Here is a 15,760-nt window from a genome sequence, read left to right on the forward strand (position 1 = left end):
GCCGGCCCCGCAGGAAGGAGGTAAAGGCGGCTCTGGGAGCCACCCCAGGGAGGAGGTGGGGGACCAGGCCGGGCCGTTCGCCCCCAGCTGCTGCGGGACTGGCGCAGGGGCCGCCCTCCCTCTTTCCCTCCTCGCCACTTGCCCGCCCGTCTGAGGGGCCCGGGCAGGGGATGCTGAAGCCCCGGCCCCAGACCCGCACCCCACTTCCCTCCCCATGGATAGAGACTCTCGGGGGTGGTTCTCAACTCGCTGCAGTAGAAGCCCCAGTCAAGCCCCTACACTTGGGTGGGCTTGGGACTTATTTCCTACTTTGACTCAAAATGCCATTTGCTTGCATCAAAGCTGTATCCAGTACCGTATTTACCATCGAGAGTATTCAAGCAGGGAAAAGAACCTAGGGGTTGGAATCGACAGTAGCCTCAGGTCTGGCTCAGTGTGGACAGTGGGATTATAGAACCAGATTTGTGCAAAAAATGCCTTCTTAGATCCCAGAATTACTAATAATTGAAGAATTGTTCTCAAGCCTGTCAAATCAGAATAACATTAAACAACGGTGATAATTATTCCACTTTCCAAGCCCAGACTGTGGTTTCAGTGAGCAGGTGTGGGGCTGCTCTGTCCAGGTGTCCGGCACCTGTGTTTAAGTGTTTTACTATTGCTTCTGAAGCAGCCAGAATATAGTCAAGGAGCATCTGTATTTGGATTTGACAATGGAGAGTGTCCCACAGAGGAAATTAAACCGTAAAGTTTCTCTTCCCAGTTCCTAGGCCTTGGTCTGTCCCTGCCCCGTCTGGCTCTGCTGGCTCCAAGGACCAGTGGGACCAGAGAGGAGCTGCCTGCAACCCTCCTCCTTCTCTCTTGGGAATTATAGAAAACCCTGAGTGCCTTGGACCATCTTTGATGCAGAATCCACCTCAGTGCAGATATTTATGGTATTTAGGGGTTTTTAAACCTGGGCAACTAATTTCTTGATGCCTGTAGGAACAGGAGCACCACAGTGGGATTTGGATAGTGCCACTGACAGCCCCTGCATCCCTTCAGCACATCCCTGCCTGGGAGAGAAACGCTCAGCAGCGAGAGAGCCAGGATCAGTGACTGTGTGACCTCGTCTCTTTGGGGTGACGCGTTGTGAAGACCCTGGCGTGTCAGCTGAGCAACCCTCAAGGTAAGGCTTAGTTTTTCCTGCTTTCTGTCTTGATGTGCCTGTCCCAAAGTGTAGGGATGAATCCAGTGAGAGGTGTATCTTCTGCCTGCCTGGTTGATTTTTGGGGAACAGATGTGATCCAGATGCGGCAGGGAGTCTGCCCAGCCTTGCTGGGTGAATGGACTCGAGTCACTGGTTCATGGAGAAGTGGAAGAGTAGCAGTGGATAAATCCCAACATGAGGTCAATGACAGACAGCACCTGCTCTGCCTTCTCTAGCATCCCAGAGGATCTTTCCCTTCTTCCTGACAGGACAGGAGTGTCCAAGGGCGCAGTTCCTTTCTGACCCCACCCATGGCCTGCACCAGTGATCCCCCTCCCCATTCCTTCCCACCCAATAGGGGATCCCAGCTCCTCACCCAGCCTTGACAGCTCTTTGTCTCTAGGCTCCCTCCCTCCCCAGTGAGTTCCAGCCCCTTTTAATGGAGCCCCTGCTCCTCCCAGCTCCTTTTAATGAAATCCCAGTCACCCCAGCTCTGATTCCCCCAGTCCCCTTTAGTGGAATCCCCAGAGCTACCCTTGACCCAGACCCTGCAGCCCACCCAGGCCCTGGCCTGGGGCCCACCTGCTCTGTGCCCAGTCCCTGTTATGGTGTAATCCTGCTCCCCACTGCTCCTGCAGGGATGCCACCCCTGGAAGGGATGGAATGGGCCCCAACCCAGGGACACATCTTGGGGCCATCCATGGCCTGTGTGGGGCACTGGGCTCAGAGCAGTCCCAGCTGTGTGGGACCAAGGGGCACTGGGTGAGTGTGACCCCACAGGCTTCATGGGGCTGCGGGGCCCTGGATTTGAGGTGACCCTGCAGACCATATGGAGCCACAGGGCTTGGGACAGCCCCAAAGGCTGTGGGGGCCTTGGAACCCCTGACTGGGGCAGTCCTTCAGTGAGGCTAGCTGGTGCATAGGGTGCAGGGGACTCTTTCAGCATGCTTTGCATGGTTTAGTACCCAAAAATGCCAGCTGGGTGCTCCCCTGAGCAGCGGGAGTCACCTTGTTTTTCCGGTTCTCCCAGGAAGTGGGTACAGGGCCTTGCCGAGCTGGGCACCCCACACGTCCCAGCCCTCACTGGGCTGCACCCTGTGCTCGTGAGTTTGGGGCCTTACTTGGGGGTTGTACCACAGTGGGTTTGTCTGGGTGCTGCCAGTACATGTGCTTGGGAATAGAGCAAATCAGATTTCTGCAAAAGCTGCTGGCTGTGGGTTGAGCCGGGACAAGGGCTGAGTCACCTGGGCCAGCCATTGGTGAGTGGAGCTGTTTGGCTGAAAGAGCAGAGCTGGATTAGGGATTGCTGTTTGGTTCTTTGCTAATGCCTAATCTCTTAATTCTCCTCTGGGGGTAACACTTGAAATTAGCAGCAGGTGGGGATGCACCTGGGAGGTGGGCATTGAACTTTCCCGGTTTTCCACGGGAGAGCGAGATTGGGAGGTGCTGCTGGGCTCAGTGCAGACACAAGGTGGCAGCTGGGCTCCTCCTTTGCTTCCTGGCACCTGCTTAGTCCATTGTCCTGAACAGGGCAGCCAGAGTTTGGGAGCTGCTTCCCACACTCTACCCTGAGCCACTTCTTCCTGAGACCCAAGGTCAGCGCTCCTGCCAACCCTCTGAACTCAGCTGAAGGGGTTCAAAGGGGAATAAATGTATGAGTCAAGAGTAGTTTTGTGTCATTATCACACCCAGCTCTGCTCTGGAGCCAGGCTGGGAGAGCTGGGGGTGTCCAGCCTAGAGAAGAAAAGGGGAGACCTTAGAGCCCCTTCCACTGCCTAAAGGGGCTCTGAGAGGGCTAGAGAGAGACTTCTGATAAGGGTCTAGAGGAACAAGACAAGGGGGAATGGCTTCCCACTGCTGGAGGGCAGGGATAGATGGGAGATTGGAAGAAATTCTTCCCTGTGAGGGTGGGGAGGCCCTGGCACAGGGTGCCCAGAGAAGCTGGGGCTGCCCCTGGATCCCTGGCAGTGTCCAGGACCAGGTTGGATGGAGCTTGGAGCAACCTGGGCTCATGGAAAGTGTCCCTGTCCATGGCAGGGGGTGGAACTGGATGGGCTTTAAGGTCCCTTCCATCCCAAACCAGTCTGGGATTCTGTGAAGTCCATAAATTCAGATGTCTCCTACTAAAATCCCCTGGCAGAGGGAGTATTGTACCAGGTCTCTGATGAGCTGATTGCTCCTGTGGACTTCCTTGAAATCAACTGATGACTTCCAGAGGGTTTGCTGACAGCCACTTCTGTGGGGTTAAAAAGTGTTTGTGCACTAAATGGAGCTCTGGCAGCTCCATCTGTTTTGATTCCTTCCTTCTGGTGAGTGTTATTGGGATGTAATTTCATTGAGGGATTTAATTTAAGGATTTGAGTGACTCATTTGGGGCAGAGACCACTCTCTGTGGAGCTGGGTGGTGATCCTGCTGCTGAATGGTGGGGCCAGAGGAGAGGTTTGGTGTTGTTCCTGCTTTTCTCTCTCATGAAAACTTATCAAAGCAAGAGGTTTGTGGTAAAAACTGCAGAGGAGTTTTTTTGAGCTCTATTTCCAATGGTTAATTGACCTTGTTCTCTCAAGGGATTGGGTATCCTGAATTCCAGGAGTTCCCTTCCTCCTGTAGCCAGGATGCTGCATCGAACCATTCACCTTTTCCGGAAGGAGCTCCGGCTCCACGACAACCCGGTGCTGCTGGCTGCCCTGGAGTCCTCAGAGGCCCTGTACCCCGTGTACATCCTGGACAGAGCATTCCTCACCTCCTCCATGCACATCGGGGCCCTGCGCTGGCACTTCCTGCTCCAGTCCCTTGAGGATCTTCACAAAAACCTGGGCCAGCTGGGCTCCTGCTTGCTGGTTATTCAAGGGGAGTATGAGACCGTTCTTAGGGATCACGTCCAGCAGTGGAACATCACCCAAGTGACGCTGGATGCAGAGATGGAGCCGTTCTACAAGGACATGGAGGCCAACATCCGGCGCCTGGGGGCAGAGCTGGGCTTTGAGGTGCTCTCCCTGGTGGGCCACAGCCTGTACAACACCCAGCGGTACGTGGCTGCCCCAAACCCACACATGTCTCCAGGGGGGTAATTTTAGAAGAGAAAAATCCAAGTGTCTTGGATTTTCATTTGGAGAAAGTTGGACTGGCTGAGGTGAACATGGTGCTGTTTGCTGGAGAAACTTTGTGTGCTCCTCTGTTGGAAGGAACAGAAGAGATTGTGACAGGTTTCAGGATTTCAGCCTAAAGAGCTGGTTAACTTTTTCCTTTTGGGCAGTTTAATTCACCTAAAAACTTACTCTTTTAAACAGAGTGGAAGAAATTCTCTAACTCATTTAATAGGACTCGTAAAAGTTCTGTTAAATGTGGTAAAGAATTTTTGGTGTCAGATTTTTTCAAAATCTTTCGAATCAACTTTCACTGGTGTCTGGACACACTTGGATCCAAACTGTTACTCAGTGCTGAATGACTGAAAGTATTGAAATTACTGAGAAGGAAAATAGGAATAACTAAAGCAGCCCTAACACTGCAGTTGTGCACAACCCCAAAATTACGGAAATGAATGGATGTGTGTAACTTGCAGTCTTGAATTCAAGCTGTTTGCACAGGTGATTGCTCACAAACAACAGTTATTTACTGCCCTGAACCTGGTTTTTGTGACACCAGAGGCATCCCACACCCTGTCCTGTGTGTCCTGCCTGTGTGTGGCTGTACAGGTGAAGCCATGGCTGGAATCCTGATCCCAGTTTTGTTGTCTCAGGTCTTGAGAAACTGCTCTTGAGATGGATGTGCATTCACTCAGGGGAGTTTTACTTGTAAAATCTGTAATTTCCACGTTCAGTTGCACTGATGGAGTTGTTACAGCCTGTGATGTCACCTTCCTGTCCACTGGCAGCTCCAGCTTCTTCCTTGGTTTCTGTTGTGTGAAAAGTGATCTTGGTTTTTTTTTTTAGCATTTTGGACCTAAATGGTGGGAGTCCCCCATTAACTTACAAGAGGTTCCTTCACATTCTGTCTCTGCTTGGTGACCCTGAGGTGCCTGTCCGAAACCTCACAGCTGAAGACTTCCAGTAAGTATCAGCCAGTGAGTGGGAATTGCTGGGCCTCTTTCTCTGCCCAAAAGAAGAGCCAGGGCCAAATGATAACAATGCATTTTAGACATTTTCTTGTTTTATTTCTGTGTGTGGAGGGTTATAGATTCTATATACAGGGGATGTGACTGTTGTTAGGAGGGGAGAGCAGATGGTGGAATGGTCTGATACTCAGCTCTTTTGGTATTTGTGCAGCAGATTTCCCACCATGTGGGACACCTCAGGAAATAATGGTTGGATTCAATGATTTAAAGGTCTTTTCCAACCTTAATGATTTTGTGATTCCATAAAAGTCTTAAGCTTTTGCAAGGCACCTTGAGAAAAGCTTTTAAGAGATGGCAAACTCCTACAGAGGAATGCCTGGGGAATTTACTCAACATACTCTACATTCCGCTCAAGATTTTGGACAGGAATTGGGTGAACCACTATAGTTTGTTTTATGCAGGAAGTTCGGTGGAATAATCCTACTGTTCCCTCCTGGCTTTAAATCTCTCCTCCCCTCTGCTGTATGGGAAAGAGGGACTGAGCTCGTGTCTCCCAGGACTTGAGAAGAAGCTCAGAGTCAAGGATGTCTTGTGTTTAGCTCTGCATGAGGAGAGGTCAGTGATCCAAAGGGAGGTAAGACTGGGGCAGGAGAGAGCTGGGATGGGACTGCAGGTCCTTGGGATTCAGTATCAGATTCCTCCTTCATGGCCTCAGCTCAGTGCCACCAACCCAGGCTTGGGTCTTCCCATCTTGGGGGAGTCCTGTTAACTCCTGAGTATTGTCCTCAGACAGTCTGATGACAGGACTCATGGAAGTACTGGGATATATAAATTCCTATATTTTTTTCTAGCGCTTTTTTTTCCCCTTTCTTGCCTAATTTGTTTGTTTGGACTTTTAAAATTAATGCTGATGAGAGAGAAGTGGTTCACAAACTTCCCAGCAGGCCTGAGCTATGTCAGTGCTCTGAGAGCTGCACTGGCCCCAGCTCTGTAGGTGTCTGCAGCAGCGCTGAGCTCAGGTTTGTCCCGGTAAGTACAAAGATCTGTTGATGTCTGAGCTCATTCCTGGGTTGTGAGAAATCTCTGTACCACCAACACCTCCTTGGGCATCTTCATCTGGTTTATAAGGTGGGGAAGAAAAACCAAACTGATGCTCTTCCAGCCTTACAGGGGGCAGAGGCCTTGGGAAGCCTCAGCAGCTGAGGCTGAGGAGATGTCGGGGGGCTGCTCAGGGGTGTGGGCTTGGGGAGCCCCCACGTTGGTTAGCAACGAGCAGCCAGGGTGGCCCAGGGAGCTGATCTGCCTCCTTCCCTATGAAACTGAAAGAGAGCAGGTTTGGATTAGATATTGGGAAAAATTCTCCCTGTGAGGGTGGGCAGGCCCTGGCACAGGGTGCCCAGAGCAGCTGTGGCTGCCCCTGGATCCCTGGAAGTGTCCAAGGCCAGGCTGGATGGGGCTTGGAGCAACCTGGGACAGTGGAAGGTGTCCCTGCCCAGGGCAGGGGTGGGAATGGGTGAGCTTTAAGGTCCCATCCACCCAAACCAGTCTGGGATTCTGTGAAACCTCTCCAGAGTGACCTCAGAGGCACAAGATCTGGAGTGGCCTTTGGAGGCAGCACCAGAATTGTGTTTAGGGTCTGAGGAGGCTCTTAGTTCCCTCCTAGGGATGGATGTGACAGCTGGGAGCAACTGGAGAGGAGCTGTCTCCGAGCCTTGTGTAGGGGATGGGAACTAAAAGGGGTCTGAGCTGTGGGTCTGCAGCTGCCCTGAGTACTGTAACTTGGTGGGACTGTTCCTTTTTCCCCAGTTCAGGCTAGAATTCCCTGGAGCAATTGCAGGATGAGCTGCTCTTTTCCAGGAGAGTACAGCCTGGCATTTCTGGCTGTGCTTTCATTCCCTGTGCTCTGGTTGGACCGTGACAGAGGAGACTTGGCGTGTGCCATGGACAGGGGCTGCCTCCTTCTCCTGGCTCCTGTTGCCCCTTTCAAAGTTTTCTCTCTCACCTCAGGAGATGTAGGGCCCCTGAGCCGGGCCTGGCTGAGTGTTACAGGGTGCCTCTCCCTGTGGATTTGAAGATTTCCTCAGAGAGCCTTTCCCCTTGGAGAGGAGGGGAGACTGAAGGGCTGCAGCGCCTGGAGCAACACTTGACTGACCAGGTCAGCCCTGGTGGAACACAGGGGGGATGGTGGTGGTTCCAGGTGGGCTGAGGTCAGTGCCCAGCTTGGCTTGGAGGAGGGTGGCAGCTTGGGCTCAGGTTTTGTTCTTGATTTCTGGGAAGTGGGAGTGTTTTCCAGGCATTACATCAAACAAGCTCCTGTGATAGTGAAGCCAGCTCCAAGAGCTTTCCTCTGTTTATTACTGGACATTTGTAATCTTGTGCTGCCTGAACCCAGATTGCTGTTTTCATTTCAGGGCTGGGTGACAAGTTTTACTAAACCAAGGACAATCCCAAACTCGCTTCTTCCAAGCACCACAGGCCTGAGCCCATATTTCAGTATGGGCTGTCTGTCAGTTCGGACCTTTTTTTATAGGTTGTCAAACATTTATGCTCAGGTAAGCAAATAACTGCTCCAAGGTAAGTAAATCCAAAACTGTGACATGTCTGGCATGGCAGGCAGGATTTAACACTCAGATCATCTTGGTAGAGACTTGGTGTATCAAAAATGCTGCTTTGTTAATGTCTTCTCACAGTGTCTCATGAAATCTGTGGAGTGGCTTCATGTTATGTGAAACACCTGTGAGTGTTTGTGGCTCTTCCCAATTAAGTTTTAGAAACAGGATATTCATATTCTAAATTCATATTTTCATCAGGGGCTGTAGTGACAGGACAAGGGGAAGCTTCAAACTGAAAGAGTAGGGTTAGATGGGATATTGGGAAGAAATTCCTTCCCTCTGAGGGTGGGGAGGCCCTGGCACAGGGTGCCCAGAGGAGCTGTGGCTGCCCCTGGATCCCTGGCAGTTTCCAAGGCCAGGCTGGACAGAGCTTGGAGCAACCTGGGCTAGTGGAAGGTGTCCCTGCCATGGCAGAGGGTGGAGCAGAATGGGCTTTAAGGTCCCTTCCAACCCAAACCATTCCATGGTTCTATGAATAGGGAGCAAGCGGACATGGGATCAGCATGGAAGCCCGGGAAAACCTTCCTAAAATTCAAGGATTTTAGTTTGTTTGTCTGATGGTACAAGTCCAGGTGCGGAGTCCTGCACTTTGGCCACAATAACCCCCTGCAACCCTACAGGCTGGGGCCAGAGTGGCTGGACAGTGGCCAGGCAGAAAGGGACCTGGGGGTGCTGGTTAACAGCTGACTGGACATGAGCCAGCTGTGCCCAGGTGGCTCCTGGCCTGGATCAGGAATGGAGTGGCCAGCAGGAGCAGGGAGGTCATTCTTCCCCTGTACTGGGCACTGGTGAGGCCGCACCTCCAGTGCTGTGCCCAGTTCTGGGCCCCCAGTTCAGGAAGGACGTGGAGATGCTCCAGCGTGTCCAGAGGAGGGAGACAGGGCTGGTGAGAGGCTTGGAGCACAAGCCCTGTGAGGAACGACTGAGGGAGCTGGGGTTGTTTAGCCTGGAGAAAAGGAGACTCAGGGGTGACCTTATCACTCTCTACAACTCCCTGAAAGGTGGCTGCAGCCAGGTGGGGTCAGTCTCTTTTTCCAGACAGCAACCAAGGACACAGTCTCAAGCTGCACCAAGGAAAATCTAGGTTGGATATTAGGAAAAAATTTTTTACTGAAAGAGTGATAAAGTTCTGGAATCATCTGCCCAGGGAGGTGGTGGAGTCACCATCCCTGGATGTGCTTAAGAAAAGATTGGATGTGGCACTCAGTGCCATGGTTTAGTTGAGGTGGTGTTAAGGCATGGGTTGGACTCGGTGATCTTGAAGGTCTCTTCCAAGCTAGTGATTCTGTGGTTAAGGGCAAGTTTTGATCAGTTTATGCAGTTTTGTTTCTGGAAATCAATTGGTTTTGTCTTAGACAAGTTTAAATTGTAGCATAAACCAAAACCACGTTCAGAAAACTTGTTTGATTCTTAGGAAAAAGTGAGCTTGAAACCAACCCAAGAAAGCCAAGGTCCTCCTGAACCTCCATCTTAAGATTATCTCTTGAGATGTGGCTGAGCCACCTGAATTCAGTTAACACATTAATAAACACATGTTTGGTGTAAGAAATCCCAGTGTGACACTGGTTTGGAAGGTAGATGGAGAATGTTTGAGGTAACACTGAGGTCTGGCAGTTTGGCTTTGCTTTGGGCCAGACAGTGTTGCCTCAGATCTTTGACTGCCTTGACTTGAATGTTGAAGTGCCTTGAAACCAGTATTGTAGTCAGATTAATCTTTATTTTATGGGCCTGACAGTCACAAAATGAGTGAGGCTGCAATGATATGTATGAACTGAAGCTGTCACCTTGTGTCTTTTGCAGGCAAAGCACCACTCTCTGCCCCCATTGTCACTCCAAGGGCAGCTGTTGTGGAGGGAATTCTTCTATACAGTAGCATCAGCAACCCCCAACTTCACCCAAATGGCTGGGAACCCCATCTGCCTCCAGATCTCCTGGTACAAGGATGCAGAGAGGCTCCACAAATGGAAAACGGTAACTGAGGCACACGGCCACAGCAGCTGCATTGGAGCTCGGGGCTTTCCTCTTCCCTTCACTGCTGGCAGTTTGAGGGACCAGCTGGGAGAGCTGGGAATGTTCAGCCTGGAGAAGAGAAGGCTCCAGGGAGACCTTAGAGACCCTTCCAAAAGGAGCTCCAAGAGAGCTGCAGAGGGACTGGGGACAAGGGATGGAGGGACAGGACACAGGCAATGGCTTCCCAGTGCCAGAGGGCAGGGATAGATGGGATATTGGGAAGGAATTCCTCCCTGTGTGGGTGGGCAGGCCCTGGCACAGGGTGCCCAGAGCAGCTGGGGCTGCCCCTGGATCCCTGGGCCAAGTTGGATGGGGCTTGGAGCAGCCTGGGATAGTGGAAGGTGTCCCTGCCCATGGCAGGGGGTGGAATGAGCTTTAATGTCCCTTCCCACCCAAACCAGGCCGTGATTCTGTGAAAGCAGTGTATGAGGGGAGGGCTGATGTTCCTGTTCTGCTGCAGGCACAGACAGGGTTCCCATGGATCGATGCCATTATGACCCAGCTGCGCCAGGAAGGCTGGATCCATCACCTGGCTCGGCATGCTGTCGCCTGCTTCCTGACACGGGGGGACCTCTGGATCAGCTGGGAAGAGGGAATGAAGGTTCACTGCTGGCTTTTATTTTCCTCTGTTCTGCCTGGCCCTGAGAAACCCTGCACAGCCTGAGTCTGGCAGCGGGAGGGTTCTGCAGGGCAGGGCTTTGTTCTGAGCCTTCCTGTGGATCTCAGGGTTTATGGAATCTCTTGGTTTGTCACTCGGTGCAGTGGTGGTCCCTTCCCCAAATCCTCATGATTTTTGGATAATGAGGATACTGGTGGAGACGTGCTCAGTCTGTAGCAGGTCCCAAACCCAGAGTTTTTGGGTTGCTCTGGCTTCCTTCTGTCTTTGTGGAGAGCATTCCCAGGCAGCCCAGGCCCCACAGTGCTGTGCTTCCAGCAGCAACCCCCCCTTCACCTCCCAGCCTGTTTTTGTCTAGTTTTTGCAATGCAGCCATTTCAGGGGTGTTTTTCTCTCTCTTCCCTGATGTGCAGGTGTTTGAAGAGCTGCTTTTAGATGCTGACTACAGCATCAACGCTGGGAACTGGATGTGGCTGTCAGCCAGCGCCTTCTTCCACCAGTACACGCGGATCTTCTGCCCTGTCCGCTTTGGGAAGCGCACGGACCCCCAGGGCAACTACATCAGGTCAGGGGACACCCCACCCCACCCCACCATCTCCCTGAGAGCTTCTCAAGCTCCTCTGACAGCAGGAGCTGATGAACTGGATCAGTTTGAAACACACACACACACACACCTGTTAAACAGCACTCATAGCAATGGTCTTGTTGAACTCATGAGGAAACTGAAGTGTGGGAAGCAAAGAGGTACCTGTGGTTCCAAGTGATGGCTGAGCAGGGTTTGTGTTCATTTGTGAGCATTTGTTGCCTCCAGTGCTGTGTTTGATCACCAGGCTGGCTCGTCTTTCTAAAAAGGATTTGAGTAGAACTTCCCACAGCTTCCCTGGTTCCAGTCAGCACTTTGTTTCTTGCTTTTCATAGAATTCTGGGATGGTTTGGCTTGGAAGGGACCTTAAACCTCATAGAGTTCCACCCCCTGCCATGGCCAGGGACACCTTCCACTGTCCCAGGTTGCTCCAAGCCTGGCCTTGGGCACTGCCAGGGATCCAGGGGCAGCCCCAGCTGCTCTGGGCACCCTGTGCCAGGGCCTGCCCACCCTCACAGGGAGGAATATCCAATATCCCATCTAACCCTGCCAGCCTTTAATTGCACACACATGGGTTTTATTTTCCACTCTGAGTCTTCTCTGTTTCAGAGACTCATTTCCTTGTGTCTCCACAAGGTGCTGATGGGCTCTCTCAAAGCACAGAGGGTTTCCTGAGCTCAGTGTGTTCACATTGAGCAAACAGCTCCATTTCCCCACAGCTCTTCCTCCCATCCTCTCTAGATTTGGGTATTGCCAAGGAGAAGCCCGTGCTGAGGTACCTCACAGGGTAGGACAGAAAATGACTTTTGTTTTTTAAATTTATTAATGTTTAGGATGAAATGTTAGTGAAATGGTTTTGGATAAAAATACATTTTGGATGAAATCAAAGCTGAAGTACTGTTTAAATCACCCCATTTATTCTATGCTGTAAAGTTAACTTTTGGAAGACATCACCTATGGAGGTTTGAGAACATAAATCCACTTCTTTTGTGGAGAATGAATCAGAACTTTCCCATGGATTGTAATACCAATATTAACATGGCACAGGTTGGTTTACACTTCTCTGAATATATGAATATTTGCCTGCAGGATTATAAACACCCCTATTATCCCTGTTTTGTAGGAAATACTTGCCTATACTAAAGAACTTTCCCTCCAAGTACATCTACGAGCCCTGGACAGCATCTGAAGAAGAGCAGAAGCAAGCAGGGTGTATCATTGGTAATTCATTCACATTCCTTGCTAAGGATTTTCTTGCTGCTAACTGTCCAAATTAAATGTGTCTGAGATGGCAGCATCACACTTCCAATGTAAACCATTTCTGTTCTGAAAATGGACGAATCTAACAGCCTCCCTTCTGTTCATTCTCCATTAACATTTTTTTATTGGAGTCTCATTTCAGAGTACATATTCTTGCCTCAACTTTATGTCCTAAAACTCTTGGATCGCTCCAGGCTTTTGCCTTTGAATTTATCCATCTTGGATGCTTGGCTGCTTTACATAGTATCAGAACATCTTGTGCTTTTACTCCTGCTCTAACACATCCTTGAAGGCTCTTATGTCAAAGTGGGAGCTCGTCTCTTTGATGGAGAGGATTAGGCACTTCCATTTAAGAAAAGCTGGAAGTGTTTTAAATTTGGGGAAATGTCCTTGCTGAGTCCAGTAAAGGCTCTGCCTCTATGTTGTCCAGGTCAGGATTACCCCTTCCCCATGGTGAACCACAAGGAAGCCAGTGACCATAACCTGCAGCTGATGAAACAGGTCAGAGAGGAGCAGCACAGAACAGCCCAGCTCACAAGAGGTGAGAGGTGCTGCAGCACCCATGTTCCCTGTGCTGTGGCACACAGGCTGTCCCCAGGAACCCAGGGCTCTGGGGCTTGGCTTTGGGTGCTTTTCCAGGGTGCTTTTCCTCTTTGGATACCAACATCATGCACAGCTCTTGTAGTTACTGTTAAAACACTGTCCCAAGTGGGAGAACAAGAGTTTGAGCCTTTTCTACCTTCCCTCTCCCCTTGGAGCATCCTTGTGCCTGCTGCAGAAATGCCTTCCCAAAGCCAGATCTTCTCCAGCTGCCACCACTCCCCAGCCCCAGGCTGGCTGGGTGTGTCTCCAAGGTGCAGAGATCTGTGCAGCTCTGCCCATGCCTTTTGTGAGCCAGAACATCCTTGTTTGTCCTTGGTACCATGCTCTGCCCTGAGCCATAGCAGAGATTGAGATTCCCACTGAGCACAAAGCTCTGGAGAGGTGAGTTGTTCCAAGAAATTCACCTCTTGGCCTGGTTTTCTGTATTGTTTAACCCTATGGATAACAAACAGGTAGTTATCAGGCAAAGCTAGAACACTCAAACTGTGTTGAGCTTGAAGTAATTAATTAATTAGGTATTTCCAGTCACACAGATGTGTCACTTTTGGCACCTGTGCTCTTAAAATTGAAATCCCAGGGCCTGTGCTGAGCTCAGAGGAATCCTTCACAGTAAAACATGGAATCTCAGCCTGGTTTGGGTGGGAAGGGACATTAAAGCCCATCCAGTGCCACCCCTGCCATGGGCAGGGACACCTTCCACTGTCCCAGGCTGCTCCAAGCCCCAATGTCCAACCTGGCCTTGGGCACTGCCAGGGATCCAGGGGCAGCCCCAGCTTCTCTGGGCACCCTGTGCCAGGGCCTGCCCACCCACACAGGGAGGAATTCCTTCCCAATATCCCATCTATCCCTGCCCTCTGGCACTGGGAAGCCATTCCCTGTGTCCTGTCCCTCCATCCCTTGTCCCCAGTCCCTCTGCAGCTCTCTTGGAGCTCCTTTTGGAAGGGTCTCTAAGGTCTCCCTGGCGCCTTCTCTTCTCCAGGCTGAACATTCCCAGCTCGCCCAACCTGGCTCCATAATGGAATTTAAGTGACAAAATACCTTTTTATTTAACAGTGGGCCACAGCAGCCTCTCTTTATTTTTTAGAAACTCAACATGCAGCAGCTGAGGGGAACCTTAACTATCCCTTCCTTCACTGCTCTGGTCTGAGGGCATTAATTGTTCCAAACCCTGGAATGGAAACCTCTGAATGTGTCCAGGAGGTTGCACACTGGAATAGTTCAGCTATAACCACTGCATGCTGGCAGTTCTTCCAGCAGTTCTGTGGTACCAGGGACTCAGTGGTGTTCCCAGCATGCTGCTGGGAATAGGTAGAGCCAAAATCTTGAGAGTCCCTGACTCCAGCACCCAACTCCGTATGAAAACCAGCTCATACAGGTGAGCAGATACTGGAATAGAGTAAGGGTCGAGGAGTTGCACTGGGCTTGGAGCTGTCTGCAAGGTGTCTCTGCCCGAGCTTTAGGGTCCATTCCAACCCAATCCATCCTGGGACTCCATGGTTCTTGTTGCCTATGAACAGAAGCATTTTCTGATACTTTGTGTCTTCATCTGGCTGAAGTCAGAGAAGAATTTCCAAACTTTAATCCTTCTTCCCTTCTCTCTGTAGATGATGCAGATGACCCCATGGAAATAAAGGTAAAATGTGACTACTCTGAAGAAAGCATTTCGAAAGGAAAAGTGGCCAGGATGACAGAATAAACCGAAATTCCCTCAGGTGTCACCTGCTGGGAACCAGAAAAAGGCAAGAAGGGAGAGCCAGGGGCCAGCTGAGCTGGCCAAAGCACTGTCCTCTGTTCTTTGCCCTGCTAATGGTTCTTCTTGCTTGTGACCTGACCTCAGGAGAAGTGTTGGATCTAGAGTAGTGTTAGTGCAGTTATTTTGGATGGAATTGTTTATCTTTGAGTGGCTTCTGGGCCATTGGTTGAAGCTGTTGGGTGAATGCAAGAGGTGCCTGGTTGTGGCAGGGCCTGCTGCTGCAGCATCCTTCAAATCCACGTGTTTCATGCACCTGTTTAAATGGATTTTGTGATAAATACTCATCTCAACGTCAGAAGACCACATGCACATTAATGTGGTTGCCCATTGGTATTAGGACCTTGTTTTGCTTGCCTTGTAGAGACAGAGACTTAGGGACGTTCAGATTATTTATTTTAAATTCCCAGTTTGTGATTGTAATCCCCAGTTTGGGGAGACAGCAGAGTGCTGCCCCTTGTACTTTGTGTGTAGTTTTTAAGTCATAAGTAGGAATTACTATGCATTTTAAGAGCGATGTTAAAAATATCTCACTAAATTACTAAATATCTCACTAATATACAGCTCTATCACCATAATTCTCCTCTTTGGCTAATTCCTCTACACGTGCAGGGCAGAGGTTAATTCTATCATGTACCACATGGAAAAATTTCCCCTCCCACTGCAATGTGTTGTTGTGAAGTTTGACAAGGCTGGATTAGTCAGTTATGGTTGGGGGTTTGGGGGTGGGGGAGTGCAGGCAGTATTTTGGCTTTGGAGAGAAATAAAACTCATTTCTGACATGAACAATGCAAGGGCTCTGGAGCAATCTGTTACCACGATTGATATCCATTGGTCCTCTTGGGAAACCTGGCAGCACAGCAGCCCCAGCAGCAATCCAAACTCCTTGGAAGCATCCCGGGATCCAGTGCAGGAGCAGCGTGGGAACCACGAGCACCAGGAGGAGGCCATAAACTGCAGGACCTTTCAGTGCTGCTGGAGGCCTGCAGGACCTGTCAGGGCAGAGCACGCTGGCAGCAGGGCAGTGAGGTACAAAGCTGCAAGGACCCTCCTGCTGCTCCAAGCCTGGAGATGCCCATGTTCCCTGA

At 50.7% G+C, this 15,760-nt stretch overlaps 1 protein-coding gene across 2 annotated transcripts; it reads left to right on the forward strand.

Annotated features, from left to right (window-relative positions):
* The first annotated feature begins 1,037 nt into the window (after positions 1-1,037).
* Positions 1,038-15,323, forward strand: LOC309581455 (cryptochrome-1-like). 2 transcript variants are annotated; one of them, XM_082296071.1, is made up of 11 exons: positions 1,038-1,165; positions 3,752-4,212; positions 5,117-5,233; positions 7,246-7,393; positions 7,650-7,790; positions 9,651-9,821; positions 10,321-10,461; positions 10,890-11,041; positions 12,183-12,280; positions 12,750-12,860; positions 14,527-15,323. In XM_082296071.1, exons 2-11 carry the CDS (start codon positions 3,800-3,802, stop codon positions 14,616-14,618), a joined length of 1,584 nt encoding a protein of 527 aa, XP_082152197.1. In that variant the 5' UTR covers positions 1,038-1,165; positions 3,752-3,799; the 3' UTR covers positions 14,619-15,323. The 2 variants fall into 2 exon arrangements, with proteins under 2 accessions (XP_082152197.1, XP_082152198.1); XM_082296072.1 differs by lacking the exon at positions 10,321-10,461.
* The last annotated feature ends 437 nt before the right edge of the window (positions 15,324-15,760 follow it).

Source organism: Coloeus monedula (genome assembly GCF_965178545.1).
Source record: "Coloeus monedula genome assembly, chromosome: 23".
Classification (NCBI taxonomy): Eukaryota; Metazoa; Chordata; class Aves; order Passeriformes; family Corvidae; genus Coloeus; species Coloeus monedula.